The sequence below is a fragment of the Rhinopithecus bieti genome, unplaced genomic scaffold (assembly GCF_001698545.2).
Source record: "Rhinopithecus bieti isolate Rb0 unplaced genomic scaffold, ASM169854v2 scaffold_20579, whole genome shotgun sequence".
Lineage (NCBI taxonomy): Eukaryota > Metazoa > Chordata > Mammalia > Primates > Cercopithecidae > Rhinopithecus > Rhinopithecus bieti.
The window spans coordinates 1,405,866-1,422,406 of record NW_016810413.1 but is presented as its reverse complement, the minus strand read 5'-3'; the positions used below and the strand labels follow the sequence as shown (position 1 = coordinate 1,422,406).

Below are 16,541 nucleotides of genomic sequence, written 5' to 3'. Positions count from 1 at the left end.
ACAATTAAATAATTCACTAGAAAGGTTCAACAGCATATGAGAAATCACAGCGACCCTGAAGAGTTCAACAGAAATCACCTAACCTGAAGAACAGAGAAGACTGAAGAAAAATGAACCTTCATGACCCATGAGACAGTATCAAGCTCTCCAATGTATGTTATTAGAATCCGAAAAGAGAAAAAGAAGCGGGAAAAAATAATGAAGAAATTACAACCAAAAGTTAAAAGAATAAAACAATATAGGTACTGCTTTAAGGTTAAAATTTGTTTATATAAAATCCACTCTATACTCAAGCAATTTAACCAGAAAATCTACATATAATTTTCAATTTCTCTAAGAGAAAAGACAAATCAAATATAATTCCAATACTGCAACTAATCAAATTATAAAATAGTTCAGATTTTTTAAAACTTTCTAAATTTTACTTTCAAAAATTTACTTGAACCCAACATTGGTTTTTCTTTAAGAGGGAGGGAGCTACTGTTGGGGAGAGGACGTAAGAAAGCCTTCTGAGTACTGGAAATAATCTACATCTTAATCTAGTTAGTCTTTTACATAAGTGTACAAATATGTAAAAACTTGTTAAACAGAACACTTAAGATTTGTGCACTTCACCATATCCAAGTTATTCTTCAATTAAAGAAAGAACGAAAGAGAAGAAAGGAAAGATGAAGGAAAGGAAGGGTATAAAGGAGTTGGAAACTAACTTACCTGAAACCTGATCATCTGTTAAGCCAAACGCTGACATAACATTTTTATTGATTTCATCTTGGTTTTTTAAAGGATCAAAAGCAGACATACTTGCTGCCATAACCTGAGTAGACTGTTTTCCAGAAGAATCAGAAGCAGGCTTTTCTTCCCTACCATCCACAGTATCTGCAAGAAGAGAGGAATAAACAAAACGTGCTTCCTTTTATCTATACTCAGTAAGGCCTAAACGTACAAGATAGGGAAATAACGTATGTGTACAACGATAGTCTGGAATGTTAAGTATGTCTGAATATAAGATTATAAATCATTTTACTTTCTTTACACTTTTTTGTATTTTTACTTCTAGTACCAGGGAGGAGAGGGCAAAAGAAACAAGATGAACAACAGCTTTTCCAAAAAAGTTATTTACCTCCTTTCGTAAGAAGTATTAGACGAAAAAAATACAAGCTCCTGGATAAAGAGAAACATTTTACTGTTTTGGTTTTTTTTGGAGCCCAATGACCTATATCCTAGTATCAGATACCCCACTGGGCACTCTGGAAATAACAACTATAGGAACTAAGGCTTTATTTTATAAAAAGAAACTTAACTAAGGTTATAATCTCAAATTTTACCCTTCATTTTTACTATCTAGTGGTCCACTATTAAATTACATGGAAATCAAGCCAACCATAATTAATTCATAATCTTCCATAAATGGCACATTAAAAACATTTTTGAATTTGCTACCTTCTATTTTAATATGTATTACTTATTAAAATACTTATTCAAATGCTTACAGATAAAATGATGTATATGGGATCTGCATCAAAATAATACAGGAGGGGAGCCGGGTGCGATAGCTCATGTCTGTAATCCCGGCAGGAGGCCAAGGTGGGTAGATCACTTGAGGCTAGGAGCTCAAGACCAGGCTGGCAAAACCCCATCTCTACCAAAAATACAAAAATTAGCCAGGCACAGTGATGCACGCCTGTAATCCCAGCTACTCAGGAGGCTGAGTCACGAGAATCACTTGAACCCAGGAGGAGAAGTTTGTAGCGAGCTGAGATCCTAGCACTGCACTCCAGTCTAGGTCACAGGAGTGGTAGAAGTGTGTGTAGCATAATTATATGATACCGTAAGTTGGTAACTGTTGAAAGTGTATGTGGGTTTATGGGATTCATTATAATGTCTACTTTCGTATATACTTAAACTTTTCTATAATAAAATGGTTAAAACAACAACAACAAAAAAACAAAATGTTAAATATTATGAGCAGGTTAAATTTAAAATCATGCTTTTCTTCTAAGGATATTAAGATATTCCACAGGCATTTATACTACTGTCTTTCGAAAGAAAGAGTTCAAGAATAAGCTACATTTTACAAATAGGAATCCAAGTCCAAGATACAAAAGACATCAAAACAAACAAAACACAGGAACAAGTAAACAAAAGGACTGTTGTTACCATTTACTCAGTTAAGGAGCAATGATTATCACTTTTGTTACCAAGTAAGTAAATGAACATCTGTTCTTAGATCACTCCTGTAATCAATACAAAATGTATCTTCTGAAAAAAACTAAGTGCTAAATGGAATATAAGTACCCACAGCGCACACTGGCTGGCAGCTCATTCATTCCTAACATACCATTCCAGGCTACCCTAATATTTTCTAAGTTTTTGGAAAAGGAAAACCCCTAGAAGTATTCCTTTAAAACACATCTACCAGTTATCTACCTTCCTTACCAAGTTCCTTCCTCTAATCCCAAGAGCATACCACGTCAGTCTTACAAATTGTTTCCCCTCACATCTCACTACCTACGCCTCTTTTCACTTATCACAAAACAAAACGATCAGGAAACACACTATATGTCCTACTACTTGCTCCATTAGCTGCTGGAGATACCGCCAACAGGTCAATCTTCCATCTAAGGTAGTTTACACATCATTTGCCTCTTGGAGGAAAACAAGCATCCAAGAACCGCTGTAACAGAGAGCTGAAGACCACAGGCGGCCACATTTCTTGGTGAGGGTAATCCACAGGTTCTAAACAGCACTGACAGCTGATTTGGCAGTTTCATTTTGTGGACTATTTTGTGGACTATTTCATTTTGTGGACTAGATTTCAGTTTCTGATGTAGGGTTTTTTTGTTTTGTTTTCTTTTTTTTAAATTAGAACTATCTCTAAAATAAAATGCAGATTGTATTATTCTTATATCATCTTATCATCAGATACGTCAGACAGGACACAATAACTAGAAGATGGCCATACAAGAAAACAACACATGGCATGACTTCCAAGATGCAGAGAAGAAACCAATTTTAACATCTTTTACGTTAACATAGGTAAAAAGCTAACAATAATATGTATAAAAATACAGAAACAAAGAATGAAGCATAAACAGTAGCAAGAAAGAGGTGAGGAAAAAGTTTCACCTGAATCAAAAAATTCATAAATCCATTCCTGAGAGTAGAATGCGGGCCCCTGTAGCTAATTTCTGAACAGTACTGGCTATACTGGTTAAATTCTCATCTACATTTCTTAATATTTTGCAGATGGTTAAATCCCCTGAAATTATATGCAAACGTTGTATCAGCATCTATGAATTCTTCTAGAAAAATTGTCCCCTTATGCTCTGAAATAGAAGTGGAACTAGAAATCACTAATCAATCACCAAATATTTATTAACCATCTATCATTAACATAATTCCACATGATTATTAGAAGACAGGAAGGGAGAAATGATGGAAAATACGTCTTTATTTAAACTGTAACTAAAATAAAACAGAAAACAAAACTCCCAAATTATTTAACGGCCAAAACAGAACACATGCCATTTATCCACAAAATTATCTCGTGTTAAGCCCTTTACATGCAGTCATCCAGACCAGATTTTTTTAAATTACTATTTCACAATATGGACAGTTTTAAACATATGAAAATTATAAGCAAACAAAGAATTTGTAAAAAATAATAAGAGTTTTCTTTAAAAGCAACATCTAAGAATCTTAAAAGAAGAAAGCAGTTTTTTAACTCTACTTTCAAGTCATAACACATACTTAAATTTCAGTCCACATTTTAAAATACATTTGGTCCCAAAATTATGTCAGTTCCAAATGTCGATACTTCTAGGTTTATCTTAACACGAATAGTACATGTCATCTATAAAACGGGGAAAAAAAAGTTTTCTTTAAATATTATTAAAATTGTGTTTCAACTTTACAATGTACCATTTTAATGAATATTACTAATCTAGGTGATTTTTAGTTAAAACTACTTCCAACACTACGTAATATTCATGAAATGATTTTCAATTCCCAAGGTTCATTACTTATCTATTACACTAAAAAGGTTCATGTGTCAAGAGGATTTGAAAACTGACCCGTGTAATAAACCCAAAAGTCTAAGACTAGTTGTGAAAGAATCACCCAGAAAACACTTTAAAAATGGGATTTCCAGGTGCTAAACTCCAGTAGGTCTATGATGAGATCCAGGAATTGGTATAATGAAACCTCCTAGTAATCTTGATGAACAGCAAGGTTTAGGAACACAGACACAAATACTAGTAGAGAGGCAGAGGAGCAAGAGTGACACTGGGGGTGCCATCCTTCTCCCACTTAAAAAGAGTTTTTACAAACTTCCAAAAAGACATAAGAACAATAAATCAGAATACAATGGATTCAGGGTTTACCATTTTCAGGAATATTGGTGGAAGGTCCAAGTTCTCCAGGTGGTTCCAAGCTATCCAATAAACGATTCACTTTATTTCGAAGTTCTATCAGTTCTCGACGGAGATATTTGACCTGACTTGATTCAAGGGGTCTTGGTTGGCCATTAACTGAAATAAAAACATTTATTTGCTTAAAATTAGAAGTTCATGAATAAGTATACTAATAACATGCAACAAGGAAAATAAATACAATTCCTTTAAAATAACAAAAGAAGATATCAATGTAATGGAGTAACTTTTTTTAAAAAAAGGAATTCTCTATGGCTAATAACTTATTATGGAAAAAAAGTCAAATGATTTGATGCCAGACCAAATGATTTTTAGTTGACTGAAAAAAATGAATTCCTTCATTCAGCAACAAACACTGTCAACACTCAGGTTATTTTTAAAAAGAAAAGAAAAAAAAGTGACACAAGGCTCTGTTTGCAAACCCCAAGACAGGAGTTCAAAAACTAAACTAAAATGCTTTACGCATTGCCAGTATACATACATACAAACTCCTGAAGCACCTAATTAGAAAAGGCCATCTATGTGAAAATAAAAGTTCAGGGCAATTCTTTGTTAAATATGTTTCAAAATCAAACCACCAATTATAAGCTTTTAGAAGAAAACTCACCAGTAATTCACATACTCCCTGCACACCTATGAAGTTCAATACAATCTCCTATCTACATCAATTAATTATTGGTTTTCACTTAGTATTACTATTTTTTCTCCAATATTTGAGGAGAAAAATAGCTCCTAGCAGCCAGAAACTGGTCTGGTACAGTAAGATAGGCCTTAGTGTTGCTAGAAGCTGGCCTGGCACTCACAGGTAGGCTGTGGTGTTCTCCTGTTGAACATAAATATTTCAAAGAACACCAACATCACAGAAAACTATCATCTGTATAGATCAACAGTCCATAACCATGTCAAAACTCAGACAAAAACAAGAACGCTGACCACACCAGAAAAAGGACCAAACAACCTTTTATCCTGGCTAATATGAGTGACTGCTACTGCTTTACCAACTACAGCTTTAGCCTCAATTCATTCCTCCCACCCTCCAGATAAGATTTAGTAAGATTTATTCCTCTCACCTTCTAGATAATATTTGGTAAGATATCCAATCATAGAATCATCTCTACTTCCTAGGAGCATCCAAGGCCAAGTTGTACTTCCTTGAACCTTATCCAAAATCAGCTAACACAAACCCAAGCCCAACAAAAAAATCCTTTTCTAACATATTTGTAAAACATCCTATTGTTCTCCACGGTATTCATTCTCCCTTGCTGCAGTAAGTCTGTAAACCCAACTTCATTCAACTACAGGTGTGCTCCTGGTAGTCTCTGGAGCACACTGATACATCTTACGAGAATGTTTAAGAACCTTGCACTTACATGCCTAGTATGGCCTATAATCTGTTATTATCTACTTAGTGGGTTTAAGAGCACTAAGCTCCAAATTATATTTGATTAAAAGTTTCAATTAACTAAGTTTAAATTGATTAAGTTAATATTAGTTGTCAGCTTGATTAGATTGAGGAATGCCTAGATGACTGGTAAAGTACTGTTCCCAGGTGTGTCTGTGAGGGTGTTACCAGAAGAGACTGACATTTGAATCAGTGAACCAGGAGAGGAAAACCCATCTTCAGTGTTGGTGGGCACCACCCAATCAGCTGCCAGTGCAGCTATGAGAAAACAGGCAGAAGAAGATAAGTTTGCTTGCTGGGTCTTTAGCTCGCTCTCCTTCCTATGCCAGATGCTTGCTTCCATTCCTCCTGCCCTTGGACATCAGACTCCAGGACAAGAGACTCCAGTTTTGGTCTTTGGACTCTAGGGCTTGTATTAGCAGCTTCTCAGGGGACTCTCGGGCCTTTGGCAACAGACAAAGGCTGCACTATCAGCTTCCCTGGTTTTCAGGCTTTTGGACTTGAACTGAGTCACTGAGCCACTATCAGCATCAGCTTCTCTCTTTCCCCAGCTTGCAGATGGCCTATCATGGGACTTCGCCTTGTAATCACCTTGCAATTCTCCCTAAAAAAACTCCCATGTATCTTATTGGTTCCATCCCTCTGGAGAACCCTAGTACACATAATAATGTATCTTCATTAGTGTGAATATAATTGGAAGACTTTAATGAACCATTTCAAGCACACAACAAGATAAACTTACTAAACACCCACCTTTGTTAAAGCTTAATATATATTTATATTTTTTTCAAGACAGAGTCTTGCTCTGTCACCTAGGCTGTAGTGCAGTGGCCTGATCCCGGCTCACTGCAACCTCTGCCTCCTGGGTTCAGCAATTCTGCCTCAGCCTCCCAAGTAGCTGGGACTACAGGCGTGCACCACTACGCCCAGCTAATGTTCTTTTTTTTTTTGGTAGAGACAGTGTTTCGCCATGTTGGCCAGGCTGATCTCGAGCTCCTGAACTCATGATCTGCCCACCTCGGCCTCCCAAAGTGATGGGATTACAGGCATGAGACACCACGCCTGGCCAAACCTTAATATTTTTTTCATCTTTGCTCCTAACCACTAAGAAATGAAACAACACAGACATAATCAAATCTCCCAGAGTACCTTTCCTTAAAACCCATTCCCCTACTTGATTTTAAATAATTTTGTTTCGTCCAAAACAATCTAGACTGTTAGATTTATTCCAACTATGTTTCATTGGATATAATCATAATTGGTATGTTACATTTATAATCCTTTTATATTAGGCACACAGCAGTTGTTCTATGTAATAAATGCCCCCATATGAGGTAAAATAATTCCCTTTTGACAAGGCGTAGTGGCTCACGCCTGTAATCCCTGCACTTTGGGAGGCCGAGGTGGGTGGATCACGAGGTCAGGAGATCAAGACCATCCTGGCTAACATGGTGAAACCCCGTCTCTACTAATAATACAAAAAAAAAAATTAGCCAGGCGTGGTGGTGGGCGCCTGTAGTCCCAGCGACTCCGGAGGCTGAGGCAGAATGACGTGAACCCGGGAGGTGGAGCTTGCAGTGAGCTGAGATCAAGCCACTGCACTCCAGCCTGGGCGACAGTGAGAGGCTCCGTCTCAAAAAAAAAAGAATTCCCTTTTATTCATAGTTTGCTACGACTTTTCAACATGATTGAGATATGAATGGCTTTTCTTTATCTAGAGATGATTCAGTTTTTCTCCTTTAATCTGTTATACAGAAAGTAGTATGTGATTTTCTAATTTAAAGCAATCTTAGACTCCTTAGGTGAGCAATTTTGACAATGGTGTGTTTTAATATTCACTGATGAGTTTGATTTGTAAATATTACTTAATATTTTCTATCTATGATCATAAGTGACACTGGTCTTCATTTTCCCTGGCTGGTTTTCATGTCAATGTTATATTAACCCCACAAAATGAATTAGTGCATATTCCCTCTTTGCCTATGCTCTTGAATAGTTTGTATAATTTAGAATCATCTGTTCCTTAAGTATTTGGTATAATAGTTGGTCCAATTTCTTTAATGTTAATTGGGGCAACCAAATTTTCTATTTCTTGAAATAGTACATTAAATTTCCCTAAGAAATTGTCCATGTCACCTGAGTTTTCAAATTTAAATAAAGGAATTCATGGTATATATAATATAAATTTTTAAAGTTTCTACTATAAACCTTTCATTTCTAACATTGCTTATTTGTGCCTTGTTTCTCCTTAACTAATCCTCATAAAGGTTTGCCAACAGCATCTTTTCAAAATTGTTGATCCTAACAATTCCGATTTCTAGTTCACGTCTGCTCTTTATTATTTCCTTCCAAGTTATTTGAGCTTTGTCCTTTTGTAACCGTTTGAATACCTCCAAAACTTTCCAATCCAGTTTACTAATATAAGTATCTAAAGCTGTAAGTACTACTCTAAGTACAGCTTTAGCATTCTCTAAAAACTTGGTTACACAGAAGTCATTACCTACTTATTTCTAATTCCCATTATTATTTCTTCTTTGACTTATTTAAAACTGTATTTGTCTCCAAAAGTAGGGAAATCTGGGTTACATATCCTGTCCAATGTTCTCTAAAGAGGCCAGAGAATACGACCTTTAAGATATCTATTCTCTGTTACATCTTGGAATTTTCTGGAAGACTTGATTTACAGTCAACTTCTATAATGCACTATGAGTACTCAAAAACAAACAAACAAACAAAAAACTGTATTTCTCCCTAACTGCTAGATGTAGAAGACCAAGGCTGTTTGAGCCTGCTTGATTTATCAGCTCTTCCATAATTGTACATTCATTGATTTATCTTTGTTCTGCCAATTTTTCTTAGGGGAAAACATCTAAAGCTAACACGTATTAAGTGTTCAGATTGTTATACAGTTGCAGTGAATTATTCTTTTTATCATCACAGAGTAACTATTACTACTCAAGTTTTTACACAAGTCTATTCTATTAATAACCAGCTTTCTTTGCATTTGTCTAGTCTCTTTTTCTAGCCCTTTACTTTCAAGCTTTGCATAATAATATTTTATGTCTCTTGGAAGTAGCATGGAACTGAATTTTTTTTAAACTCCATTAAGAGATTATTTTAACTGATATATGTAGTCAATTTCTGTGTACTGTGATTAGTATTTTGTTCTATCTATTAAGCTTTCTATTTCTTTTATTCTGCCACCACTTTCTACTGAACTGAACAGGTACCCTTTTGTTTTCTTTTTTTCTCCTTTCCTGAGAATGTCTAATTTTTCAATAATAACTCTTACATGTATATATCATGCATACTTCTGCATTTGTAGTATGCAATTTAAAAAATCTAAAGTTAATTACAATCTTCCTCCCAAATAAGTCCTTAAAATATTTGTATTCTTATCATCCCTTCCTTTCTTACATATTATTGCCCAGTATTCTTGTCCCAAATTGTTTTTATTCCCTAAAACTATTAATTTTTTGTTAACAATCAATGCTCATTAAAACGTACACATTAATTTCATTAGTGCTTCCCAATCCCCTGACAGCCCAAGATTTAAGAGTTAAGCTTCCTTGACTTTTCCTGTATCAAGGGAAAAGCTTTTCTAAAATATTGGTTTTGAAAGCTTACCCTACTGAGGGCCTGGGATCAAGCAACAGTTTATCTGCTCACATTGCTTCTTGCATCTTTCACCACCTTCTGAACTAAATTTATTTCTTGATGAAGACCACTGTTAAAAATTATTTTAACAAGGGTCTGTGAGTGGTAAATTCTCAGTCTGTCAAAGTATTTGTACTTCTCCTCATTCGTGAAATTTAGCGGAGTATAGGATGCTACTTTTTTTTTTTTTTTTTTTTTTTTTGAGACGGAGGTCTCCACTCTGTCACCCAGGCTGGAGGTACAGTGGCCGGATCTCAGCTCACTGCAAAGCTCCGCCTCCGGTTCACGCCATTCTCCTGCCTCAGCTCCCGAGAGCTGGGGATACAGGCGCCCGCACCACACCCGGCTAGTTTTTTGTATTTTTCTTAGTAGAGACGGGGTTCACCCGTGTTAGCCAGGATGGTCTCGATCTCCTGACCCTCCGTGGATCGCCCGCCCTCGGCCTCCAAAGTGCTGGGATTACAGGCTTGAGCCCACCGCCACCCGGCCCCAGGATGCTACTTTTCTAGTTATTTTTCTTAACTGTTTGCAACTGTGATACTACTGTATTTTAGCTTCTATTATTACTATGAAGAAGTCTACCATCAGTCTAATTGTGTCATATGTGATCAGTCTTATTCGCTCTGGCTACTTTTAAGGTAATCTCTCTGTCTTAGACATTTTCCAGTTTCATGACAATATGTCCAGCAGGGATCTGCCTTTACTTATCCCTGCTCAAGGCTCCCTGTGCCTTCTGAATCTGAGGGTTTATATCTTTTATATATTTCTGAAAATTTCTTTAGTCATTACCTCAACATGTTTCCACTCCCCCATTCTCTCCTTCTTGAAACTCTGAATAGAAATATTCTGGATGTTCTCATTTTCACCTTCTCTTTGCCTGTGTTCTTGTGCTTAACTCTGTAATTTATTTGGATTTCCTTTGCAGTTCACTAATTCTCTTTTTAGCTATGACTAATGTGTTTAACCTATCCACTTAGTGTTTAATTTCAATGATTATATTTCTCATTTCCAAGTTACTTTAAGTTCTTTTTAAAATCTATTCTTTTTCCATAGCACAATAGCACCTTGCTCTTACATTCTTGTTTTTTTGTTTTTTATTTCCTGAGATGGTGTCTCGCTCTGTCACCCAGGCTGGAGTGCAGTGGCACGATCTCAGCTCACTGCAACCTCCACCTCCTGGGTTCAAGCAATTCTCCTGCCTCAGCCTCTCAATTAGCTGGGACTACAGGCGCCACCACCACAGCTGGCTAATTTTTTGTATTTCAGTAGAGACGGGGTTTCACCGTGTTGCCCAGGCCAGTCGCGAACTCCTGCGCTCAATCTGTCTGCCTTGGCCTCTCAAAGTGCTGGGATTACAGACATGAGTCACCATGCCTGGCCACTTTTATATTCTTATTCCTTCTTTTATGTCTTAAATAACTTTTAATTTTGTAGACTATCACATATATTAACAAAAGTTCTTGAAAATCTAATCCTACTATTAGTTGTGTCCAGTGGTTCTTGCTTACATGACAGTTTCGTGTGTCTTACAGTTTTGTCTGTGAGAAACCTATGTGACCTGGATTGAGAATACACCCCTCAAAAGAGATTTTGGCCTTTCTTCTGAGATTTTTCTAAAATGGTAACATCTGGGCTTCGGAGTTACCAAACTACACGGATAGTTTAAATTTAAACCCAGCTCACTTAAGGACCACAATTATGAATCCTCAAGGGATACTTCCCAAGCCCCTGATGGCCCAAGGTATAAGAGTCAAGCTTCCTTGACTTTTCCTGTATCAAGGTAGACTTTTCTAAAATATTGTTTTTGAAAGCATGGCCTACTAAGGGACTAGGACCAAGGGCCTACACCATGTAGACACCAGATGGCAATTCCTTAAATTATGGAGGCTAAAATCTCTACTATCACCACCAAGAACACCCCAAGTTTCAGCTTTTGGTACATCAGGCTTTAGTTCCATCTATTTTTTGTTATCTGGATATTTCCCTTACTTTCCTAGGCAAGCTGAGTTACAGAATTCAAAAAATACATTTGTAAGTTTATCTAGCAGATCCTGTTTAAAGTAAGGGTCTGCAGATTATCTAATCTGCTTTATGCCTAGTCAATAGTTAAGTATTTTACACTCAATACTGTAAAAAGATACCTTTATTTTAAGTAATTTTAAACAGTTTTTGTTATTTAACATTTAAATTCTGATTATTCATATTCATCCTTCCTAGATGGAGATGAAATAAATACAAATTAAATCAGTAGACCATGATTGTATTTCATACTGAACTTTAAGATTCATGCAACAAAATTTTAAAAAATGAAACACTAAACAAAACAACCGGAAAAGCGTACACACTTTATTTTCACATAATCACACTAACGTTTCACTCTGTAATCTTTTCTATCTTGTCCCTTAAAGTTCTGCCTTGCATATCTATTAAGATCTAAAAGAAAAAATCTAAAAGATTAAAATTAGTCTTGCATTGGTTTTTATCAGAACTATTTTTAATCTTTAAGTACTCCTTGGGAAATACTGTCTAAAGCAAGGGTCCCCAACCCAGTGCTGCTCTGTGGCCTGTTAGGAACCAAACCGGGCCAGGCTGCACAGTAGGAGGTAAGTGGTGGGCTCTGCCTCCTGTCAGTTCAGCAGTGGCATTAGATTCACATACGAGTGTGAACCCTATTGCAAACTGCACATGCGATGTGGAAGTTTCATCCCGAAACCTTCTCCCGCTGACCTCCCCCCGCTCACCCCCACCGTCCATAGAACTGTCTTACACAAAACCAGTTTCCGGTGCAAAAAGTTTGGAGACTACTGGTTTCAAGTATCAGACTTACATGTTAAGCCCTGAGAATAAGTAACAACATACTGTAATGTGAAAGAAAATAATTACAATTCAAAAATTCTAATACAGCTAAATTAAAACTATAATACTGTACCAAGGATAACTAAGTTATACCTCATTTCAAAAAAATAACATACTTAACACTCTGTTCTTACTGAATTAAACTTCTATCATTTGCTTAAAATATACGTAGCCATAAGCTTCAAGTAACCTAAAACAACTACCTGGACACAAATAAATGTAATAATATTTGAATCAGTTATTGCTTACCTGAGTCTTTAAAAGGAAAAAAGCCAAACATCTTTAAAATACAATGAATAAAATAGTAAATTTATTAGAAAGTTTACTACTCACCAAATAATGTTAGTTTCAGTATCCTACTACACTGAATTGCAAAGGAAAGGTCAGAACTATCAAAAATTGTTATAAGATCTCCATCTGGAATTTAAAAAAAAAGTTTCAGATTTGTATAAGCAGTAAACTAGTAAAAATTAAAAATCCAAAATGTAGATTGTAGAACATAGTTGAACTCTCCCATAAAACCCTTAAACTTTAAAGGTTTGTCTAGCAAAAACGCATTTGTTAAAAAACACACCAAATCAGTTTTGCTTATTACTCTTACGGCAAGGTATTTACACATATCCACATGAAAAAATATAGCTAAAGTTAATGCATTAAGTGCCTTAATATTTACTAGTCACTAGGAGGAGATTCATAGACAGTAATATCATAAATTGTTGGTTTAGACTGAAATCTTTTCATTCCAAAAAATTTACGTATTTTACCAAGAAATAAAAAAGTTTCCCAAAGTTCAAATCTTAATCATAGGTACAGTAAAACACTACTGTTGCAAAACTGCTTTAATGAATGGATAGTAAATCTTTCAGGTCACTGACCATTTTGATACTAAGATGAAAACAATCAACTCTTCCTAGAAAAATATTTATATATTCAAAACAATGCATATTTATGACCATGAAGTCCCCCAGATCTCAGGGATAAAGAATGCTATAATTAGCATACCAACTGTATGTGTCAAAAGCTTTCAAAGGGCCAAGGGAAAAATATGTTCTCTAAAGAAAGCAAGAATAAAAAAGCAGCCAGAGACAAGGAGTTCATCAGGGACCTCTGCAGGGTATCTTCACAAACAGTAGGGTGGGGAGGAGTTCTGTCCTGGGGAGGCCACAAGACTACTTCTGGGATGATCTGCTGCACCTATTTTTAGCACGAATTAGGTGGATTTATTTTGGACAAAGATGACAAAACTGAGAATTTTATAACTGTTTTTAGCTCCTTATAGCCAGACCCACTTCCCGTGACATACCTGTTTAATGTTCAACTTTCATAAACACATTTTTAGAAGAAAATAAAGTGTGTATGTAAAAAAAGAAAACTTCCTGTTACTTTTTTTCTTTTCTGAATCCTACAACAGAAACAGAGTTATCTCTGACGGCAGGAACTTCACCTAAGCCATCCCTCCACTCTACTAACAGAATCTAAGGGAGACAAAACAATCAAAAACTTTTTGGCCGAGTGTGGTGGCTCACACCTGTAATCCCAGCAGTTTGGGAGGCTGAGGTGGGCGGATCACCTGAGGTCAGGAGTTCGAGACCAGCCTGGCCAACGTGGAGAAACCCCATCTCTACTAAAATTACAAAAATCAGCTGAGTGTGGTGGCGTGTGCCTGTAATTCCAGCTACTTGGGAGGCCAAGGCAGGAGAATCACTTGAACCTGGGAGGTGGAGGTGGCAGTGAGCCAAGATCACACCACTGTACTCCAGCCTGAGCGACAGAGCAAGACTTTGTCTCAAAAAAAATAAAAAATAAAAACCATGAAATACAAAGTTGTAACTAAATGTGGAAGACAAATTACAACTCAAGCTAAGGGTCCACTAACTGTGACCAGGGGTCAAAATCCCTGTGTTGTTATAGGTCTGTGAATGAAAAATGGTTTTTACATTGTAAAAAAAGATAAGACAGAGGCCTTATGTGACCCACAAAGCTACAGTAGTTATTATCTCTGATCTATTAAAGTTTGCTGACCTTAGACTTAACAAAAACAAGGTAGTTAAGAGAAAGCCAATCAATGAGGTCAGTTTGAGATAAATGCAAAGCATCTTCAAGTGAAAAAAGGCAGTTAAAGGCCAGGCACACTGACTCATGCCTGTCATCTCAGCACTTTGGCAGGCAAAGGCAGGAGGATCGCTTGAGCCCAGGAGTTCAGGACCAGCCTGGGCAACACAGTGAGAGCCCCATTTTGATAAACATTAAGAAGTAGAAGCTGAGTGCAGTGGCACATGCCTGCAGTCCCAGCTACATGGGAGGCTGAGCTGCAAGGACTGCTTGAGCCCAGCAGTTCAAGGCTTCAATGAGCCATGATCACGCCATTGCACTCCAGCTTAGGAGACAGAGCAAGACCCTGTCTCAAGACAAAAAAATAAATAAATAAATAAAAATTAAAAATTAAAAAAAGAGTTAAGGAAGTACCAGCCAGAGCAATTATGCAAGAGAAAAAAAATAAATGGTATCCAAATTGGAAAGGAAGAAGTAAACTTTCCCTGTTTGCAGATGACATAATCTTATATACACAAAAACCTAAAAACTCTACCAAAACCCTTAGAACCAATAAATGAATTCAATAAAGTTGTCGGAAACAAAATAAATACACAAAAAATAAGTAGTGTTTCTATACAAATACAAAAATAAAAAAAAATGCAATCCCATTAACCATAGCTACAAAAATTTTTAAATATCGAGGAAGAAGTTTAACAAAGATGAAAAACCTCTACAAAAAAAAACACTGATGAAAGAAACTGAAGAGCTGACATATGTCATGACATCCCATGCTTATAGATTAGAACAAATATCATTAAAATGACAAAACTACTCAAAGCAATTTACAGATTCAATTCAATCCCTATCAAACCACCAATAAAATTATTCACAATTTAAAAACAAACAATAAAACTTGTACAGAACTACATAAAACCCCAGACAGTCAAAGCAATACTAAGCAAAGAACAAAGCTGAAGGTGTAACACTTACTGACCTCAAAATACACTACAAAGCTGTAGTAAGCACGGACTGGCATAAAAATGGACCCACAGAACAACAGAACTGACATAAAAACAGACCCATTGACCAAGAGAACACATAGATCAACAGAACACATAGAACAACGAAACAGAATAGAAAACCTGGAAATTAATCCATGTTATCTATAGTCAACTGACTTTTGACAAAATCACCAAGACCACTCATTAGGAAAAGAATAACCTCTTTAATAGGTCAGGAAAAGATTTCATGAACAAGACCTCAAAAGTGCAGTAAATAAAAGCAAAAATAAATACAATTATCTCAAACTGGAAAGCTTTTCTGCACAGCAAAGGAAACAAGAGAGTGAAAGGAGAACTTACAGAATAGGAGGAAATACAACTACTCATCTGACAGAGGATGAATATTCAGAATATACAAGGAACTCAAACATCTCAACAGCTAAAAAACAAACAATCCAATTTTAAAATTGGCAAATGATCTGAACAGACATTTCTCCAAAAAAGACATAGAAATGGTCAATAAATACATGAAAAAATGCTCAACATCACAAATCATTAGGGAAATGCACACATATCAGGAAAATGAAGACCACAGTGAGGTTCACCCCAGTTAGGATGGTTATTATCAAAAAGACAAATAACAAATGCTGGCAAGAACGAAGAGAAAAGGGAACTCTTATATATTATTGGTAGGAATGTAAACAGTACAGCCACTAAGGAGAACAGTATGAAGGTTCCTCAAAAAACTATAAATACAACTAACACACAATTCAGCAATGCCACTACTGGGTATTTAACTAAAGGAAAAGAAACCAGTATACTGAAGAGACATCTGCACTCACATGTTTACTGCAGCACTATTCACATTAGCCAAGACATGGAATCAACCTAAGTGTCTAACAACAGAAGAACTAATAAAGAAAATATGGTATATCTACACAATGGAATACAATTCAGCCACAAAAAAGAATGAAGCCCTGTCATTCACAGCAACATGGATGGAACTGGAAGACATTAAGTTAAAAGGATACCACATGCTCTCTCTCACATGTGGAAGCTAAAAAAAGTTGATTGCATACAAGTAAAAAGCAGGAGAGAGGACAGGAGAGGCTGCGAAGGGAAGGGGAAAAGAGGGATAGGGAGAGATTTATTAAAAGATAC

General features: G+C 36.2%; 1 protein-coding gene across 3 annotated transcripts in view; it reads right to left on the bottom strand.

Moving 5' to 3' along the window:
* Positions 1-16,541, bottom strand: part of TFG (trafficking from ER to golgi regulator) — a 40,052-nt gene that overhangs the window by 15,979 nt on the left and 7,532 nt on the right. For all 3 annotated transcript variants that reach the window (XM_017891922.1, XM_017891921.1, XM_017891923.1), the window contains exons 3-5: positions 12,679-12,762; positions 4,383-4,529; positions 712-876 (exon numbers count right to left, since the gene is read on the bottom strand). In XM_017891922.1, coding sequence (XP_017747411.1) covers positions 712-876; positions 4,383-4,529; positions 12,679-12,762 — 396 coding nt within the window. The remainder of the gene's footprint in view (positions 1-711; positions 877-4,382; positions 4,530-12,678; positions 12,763-16,541) is intronic.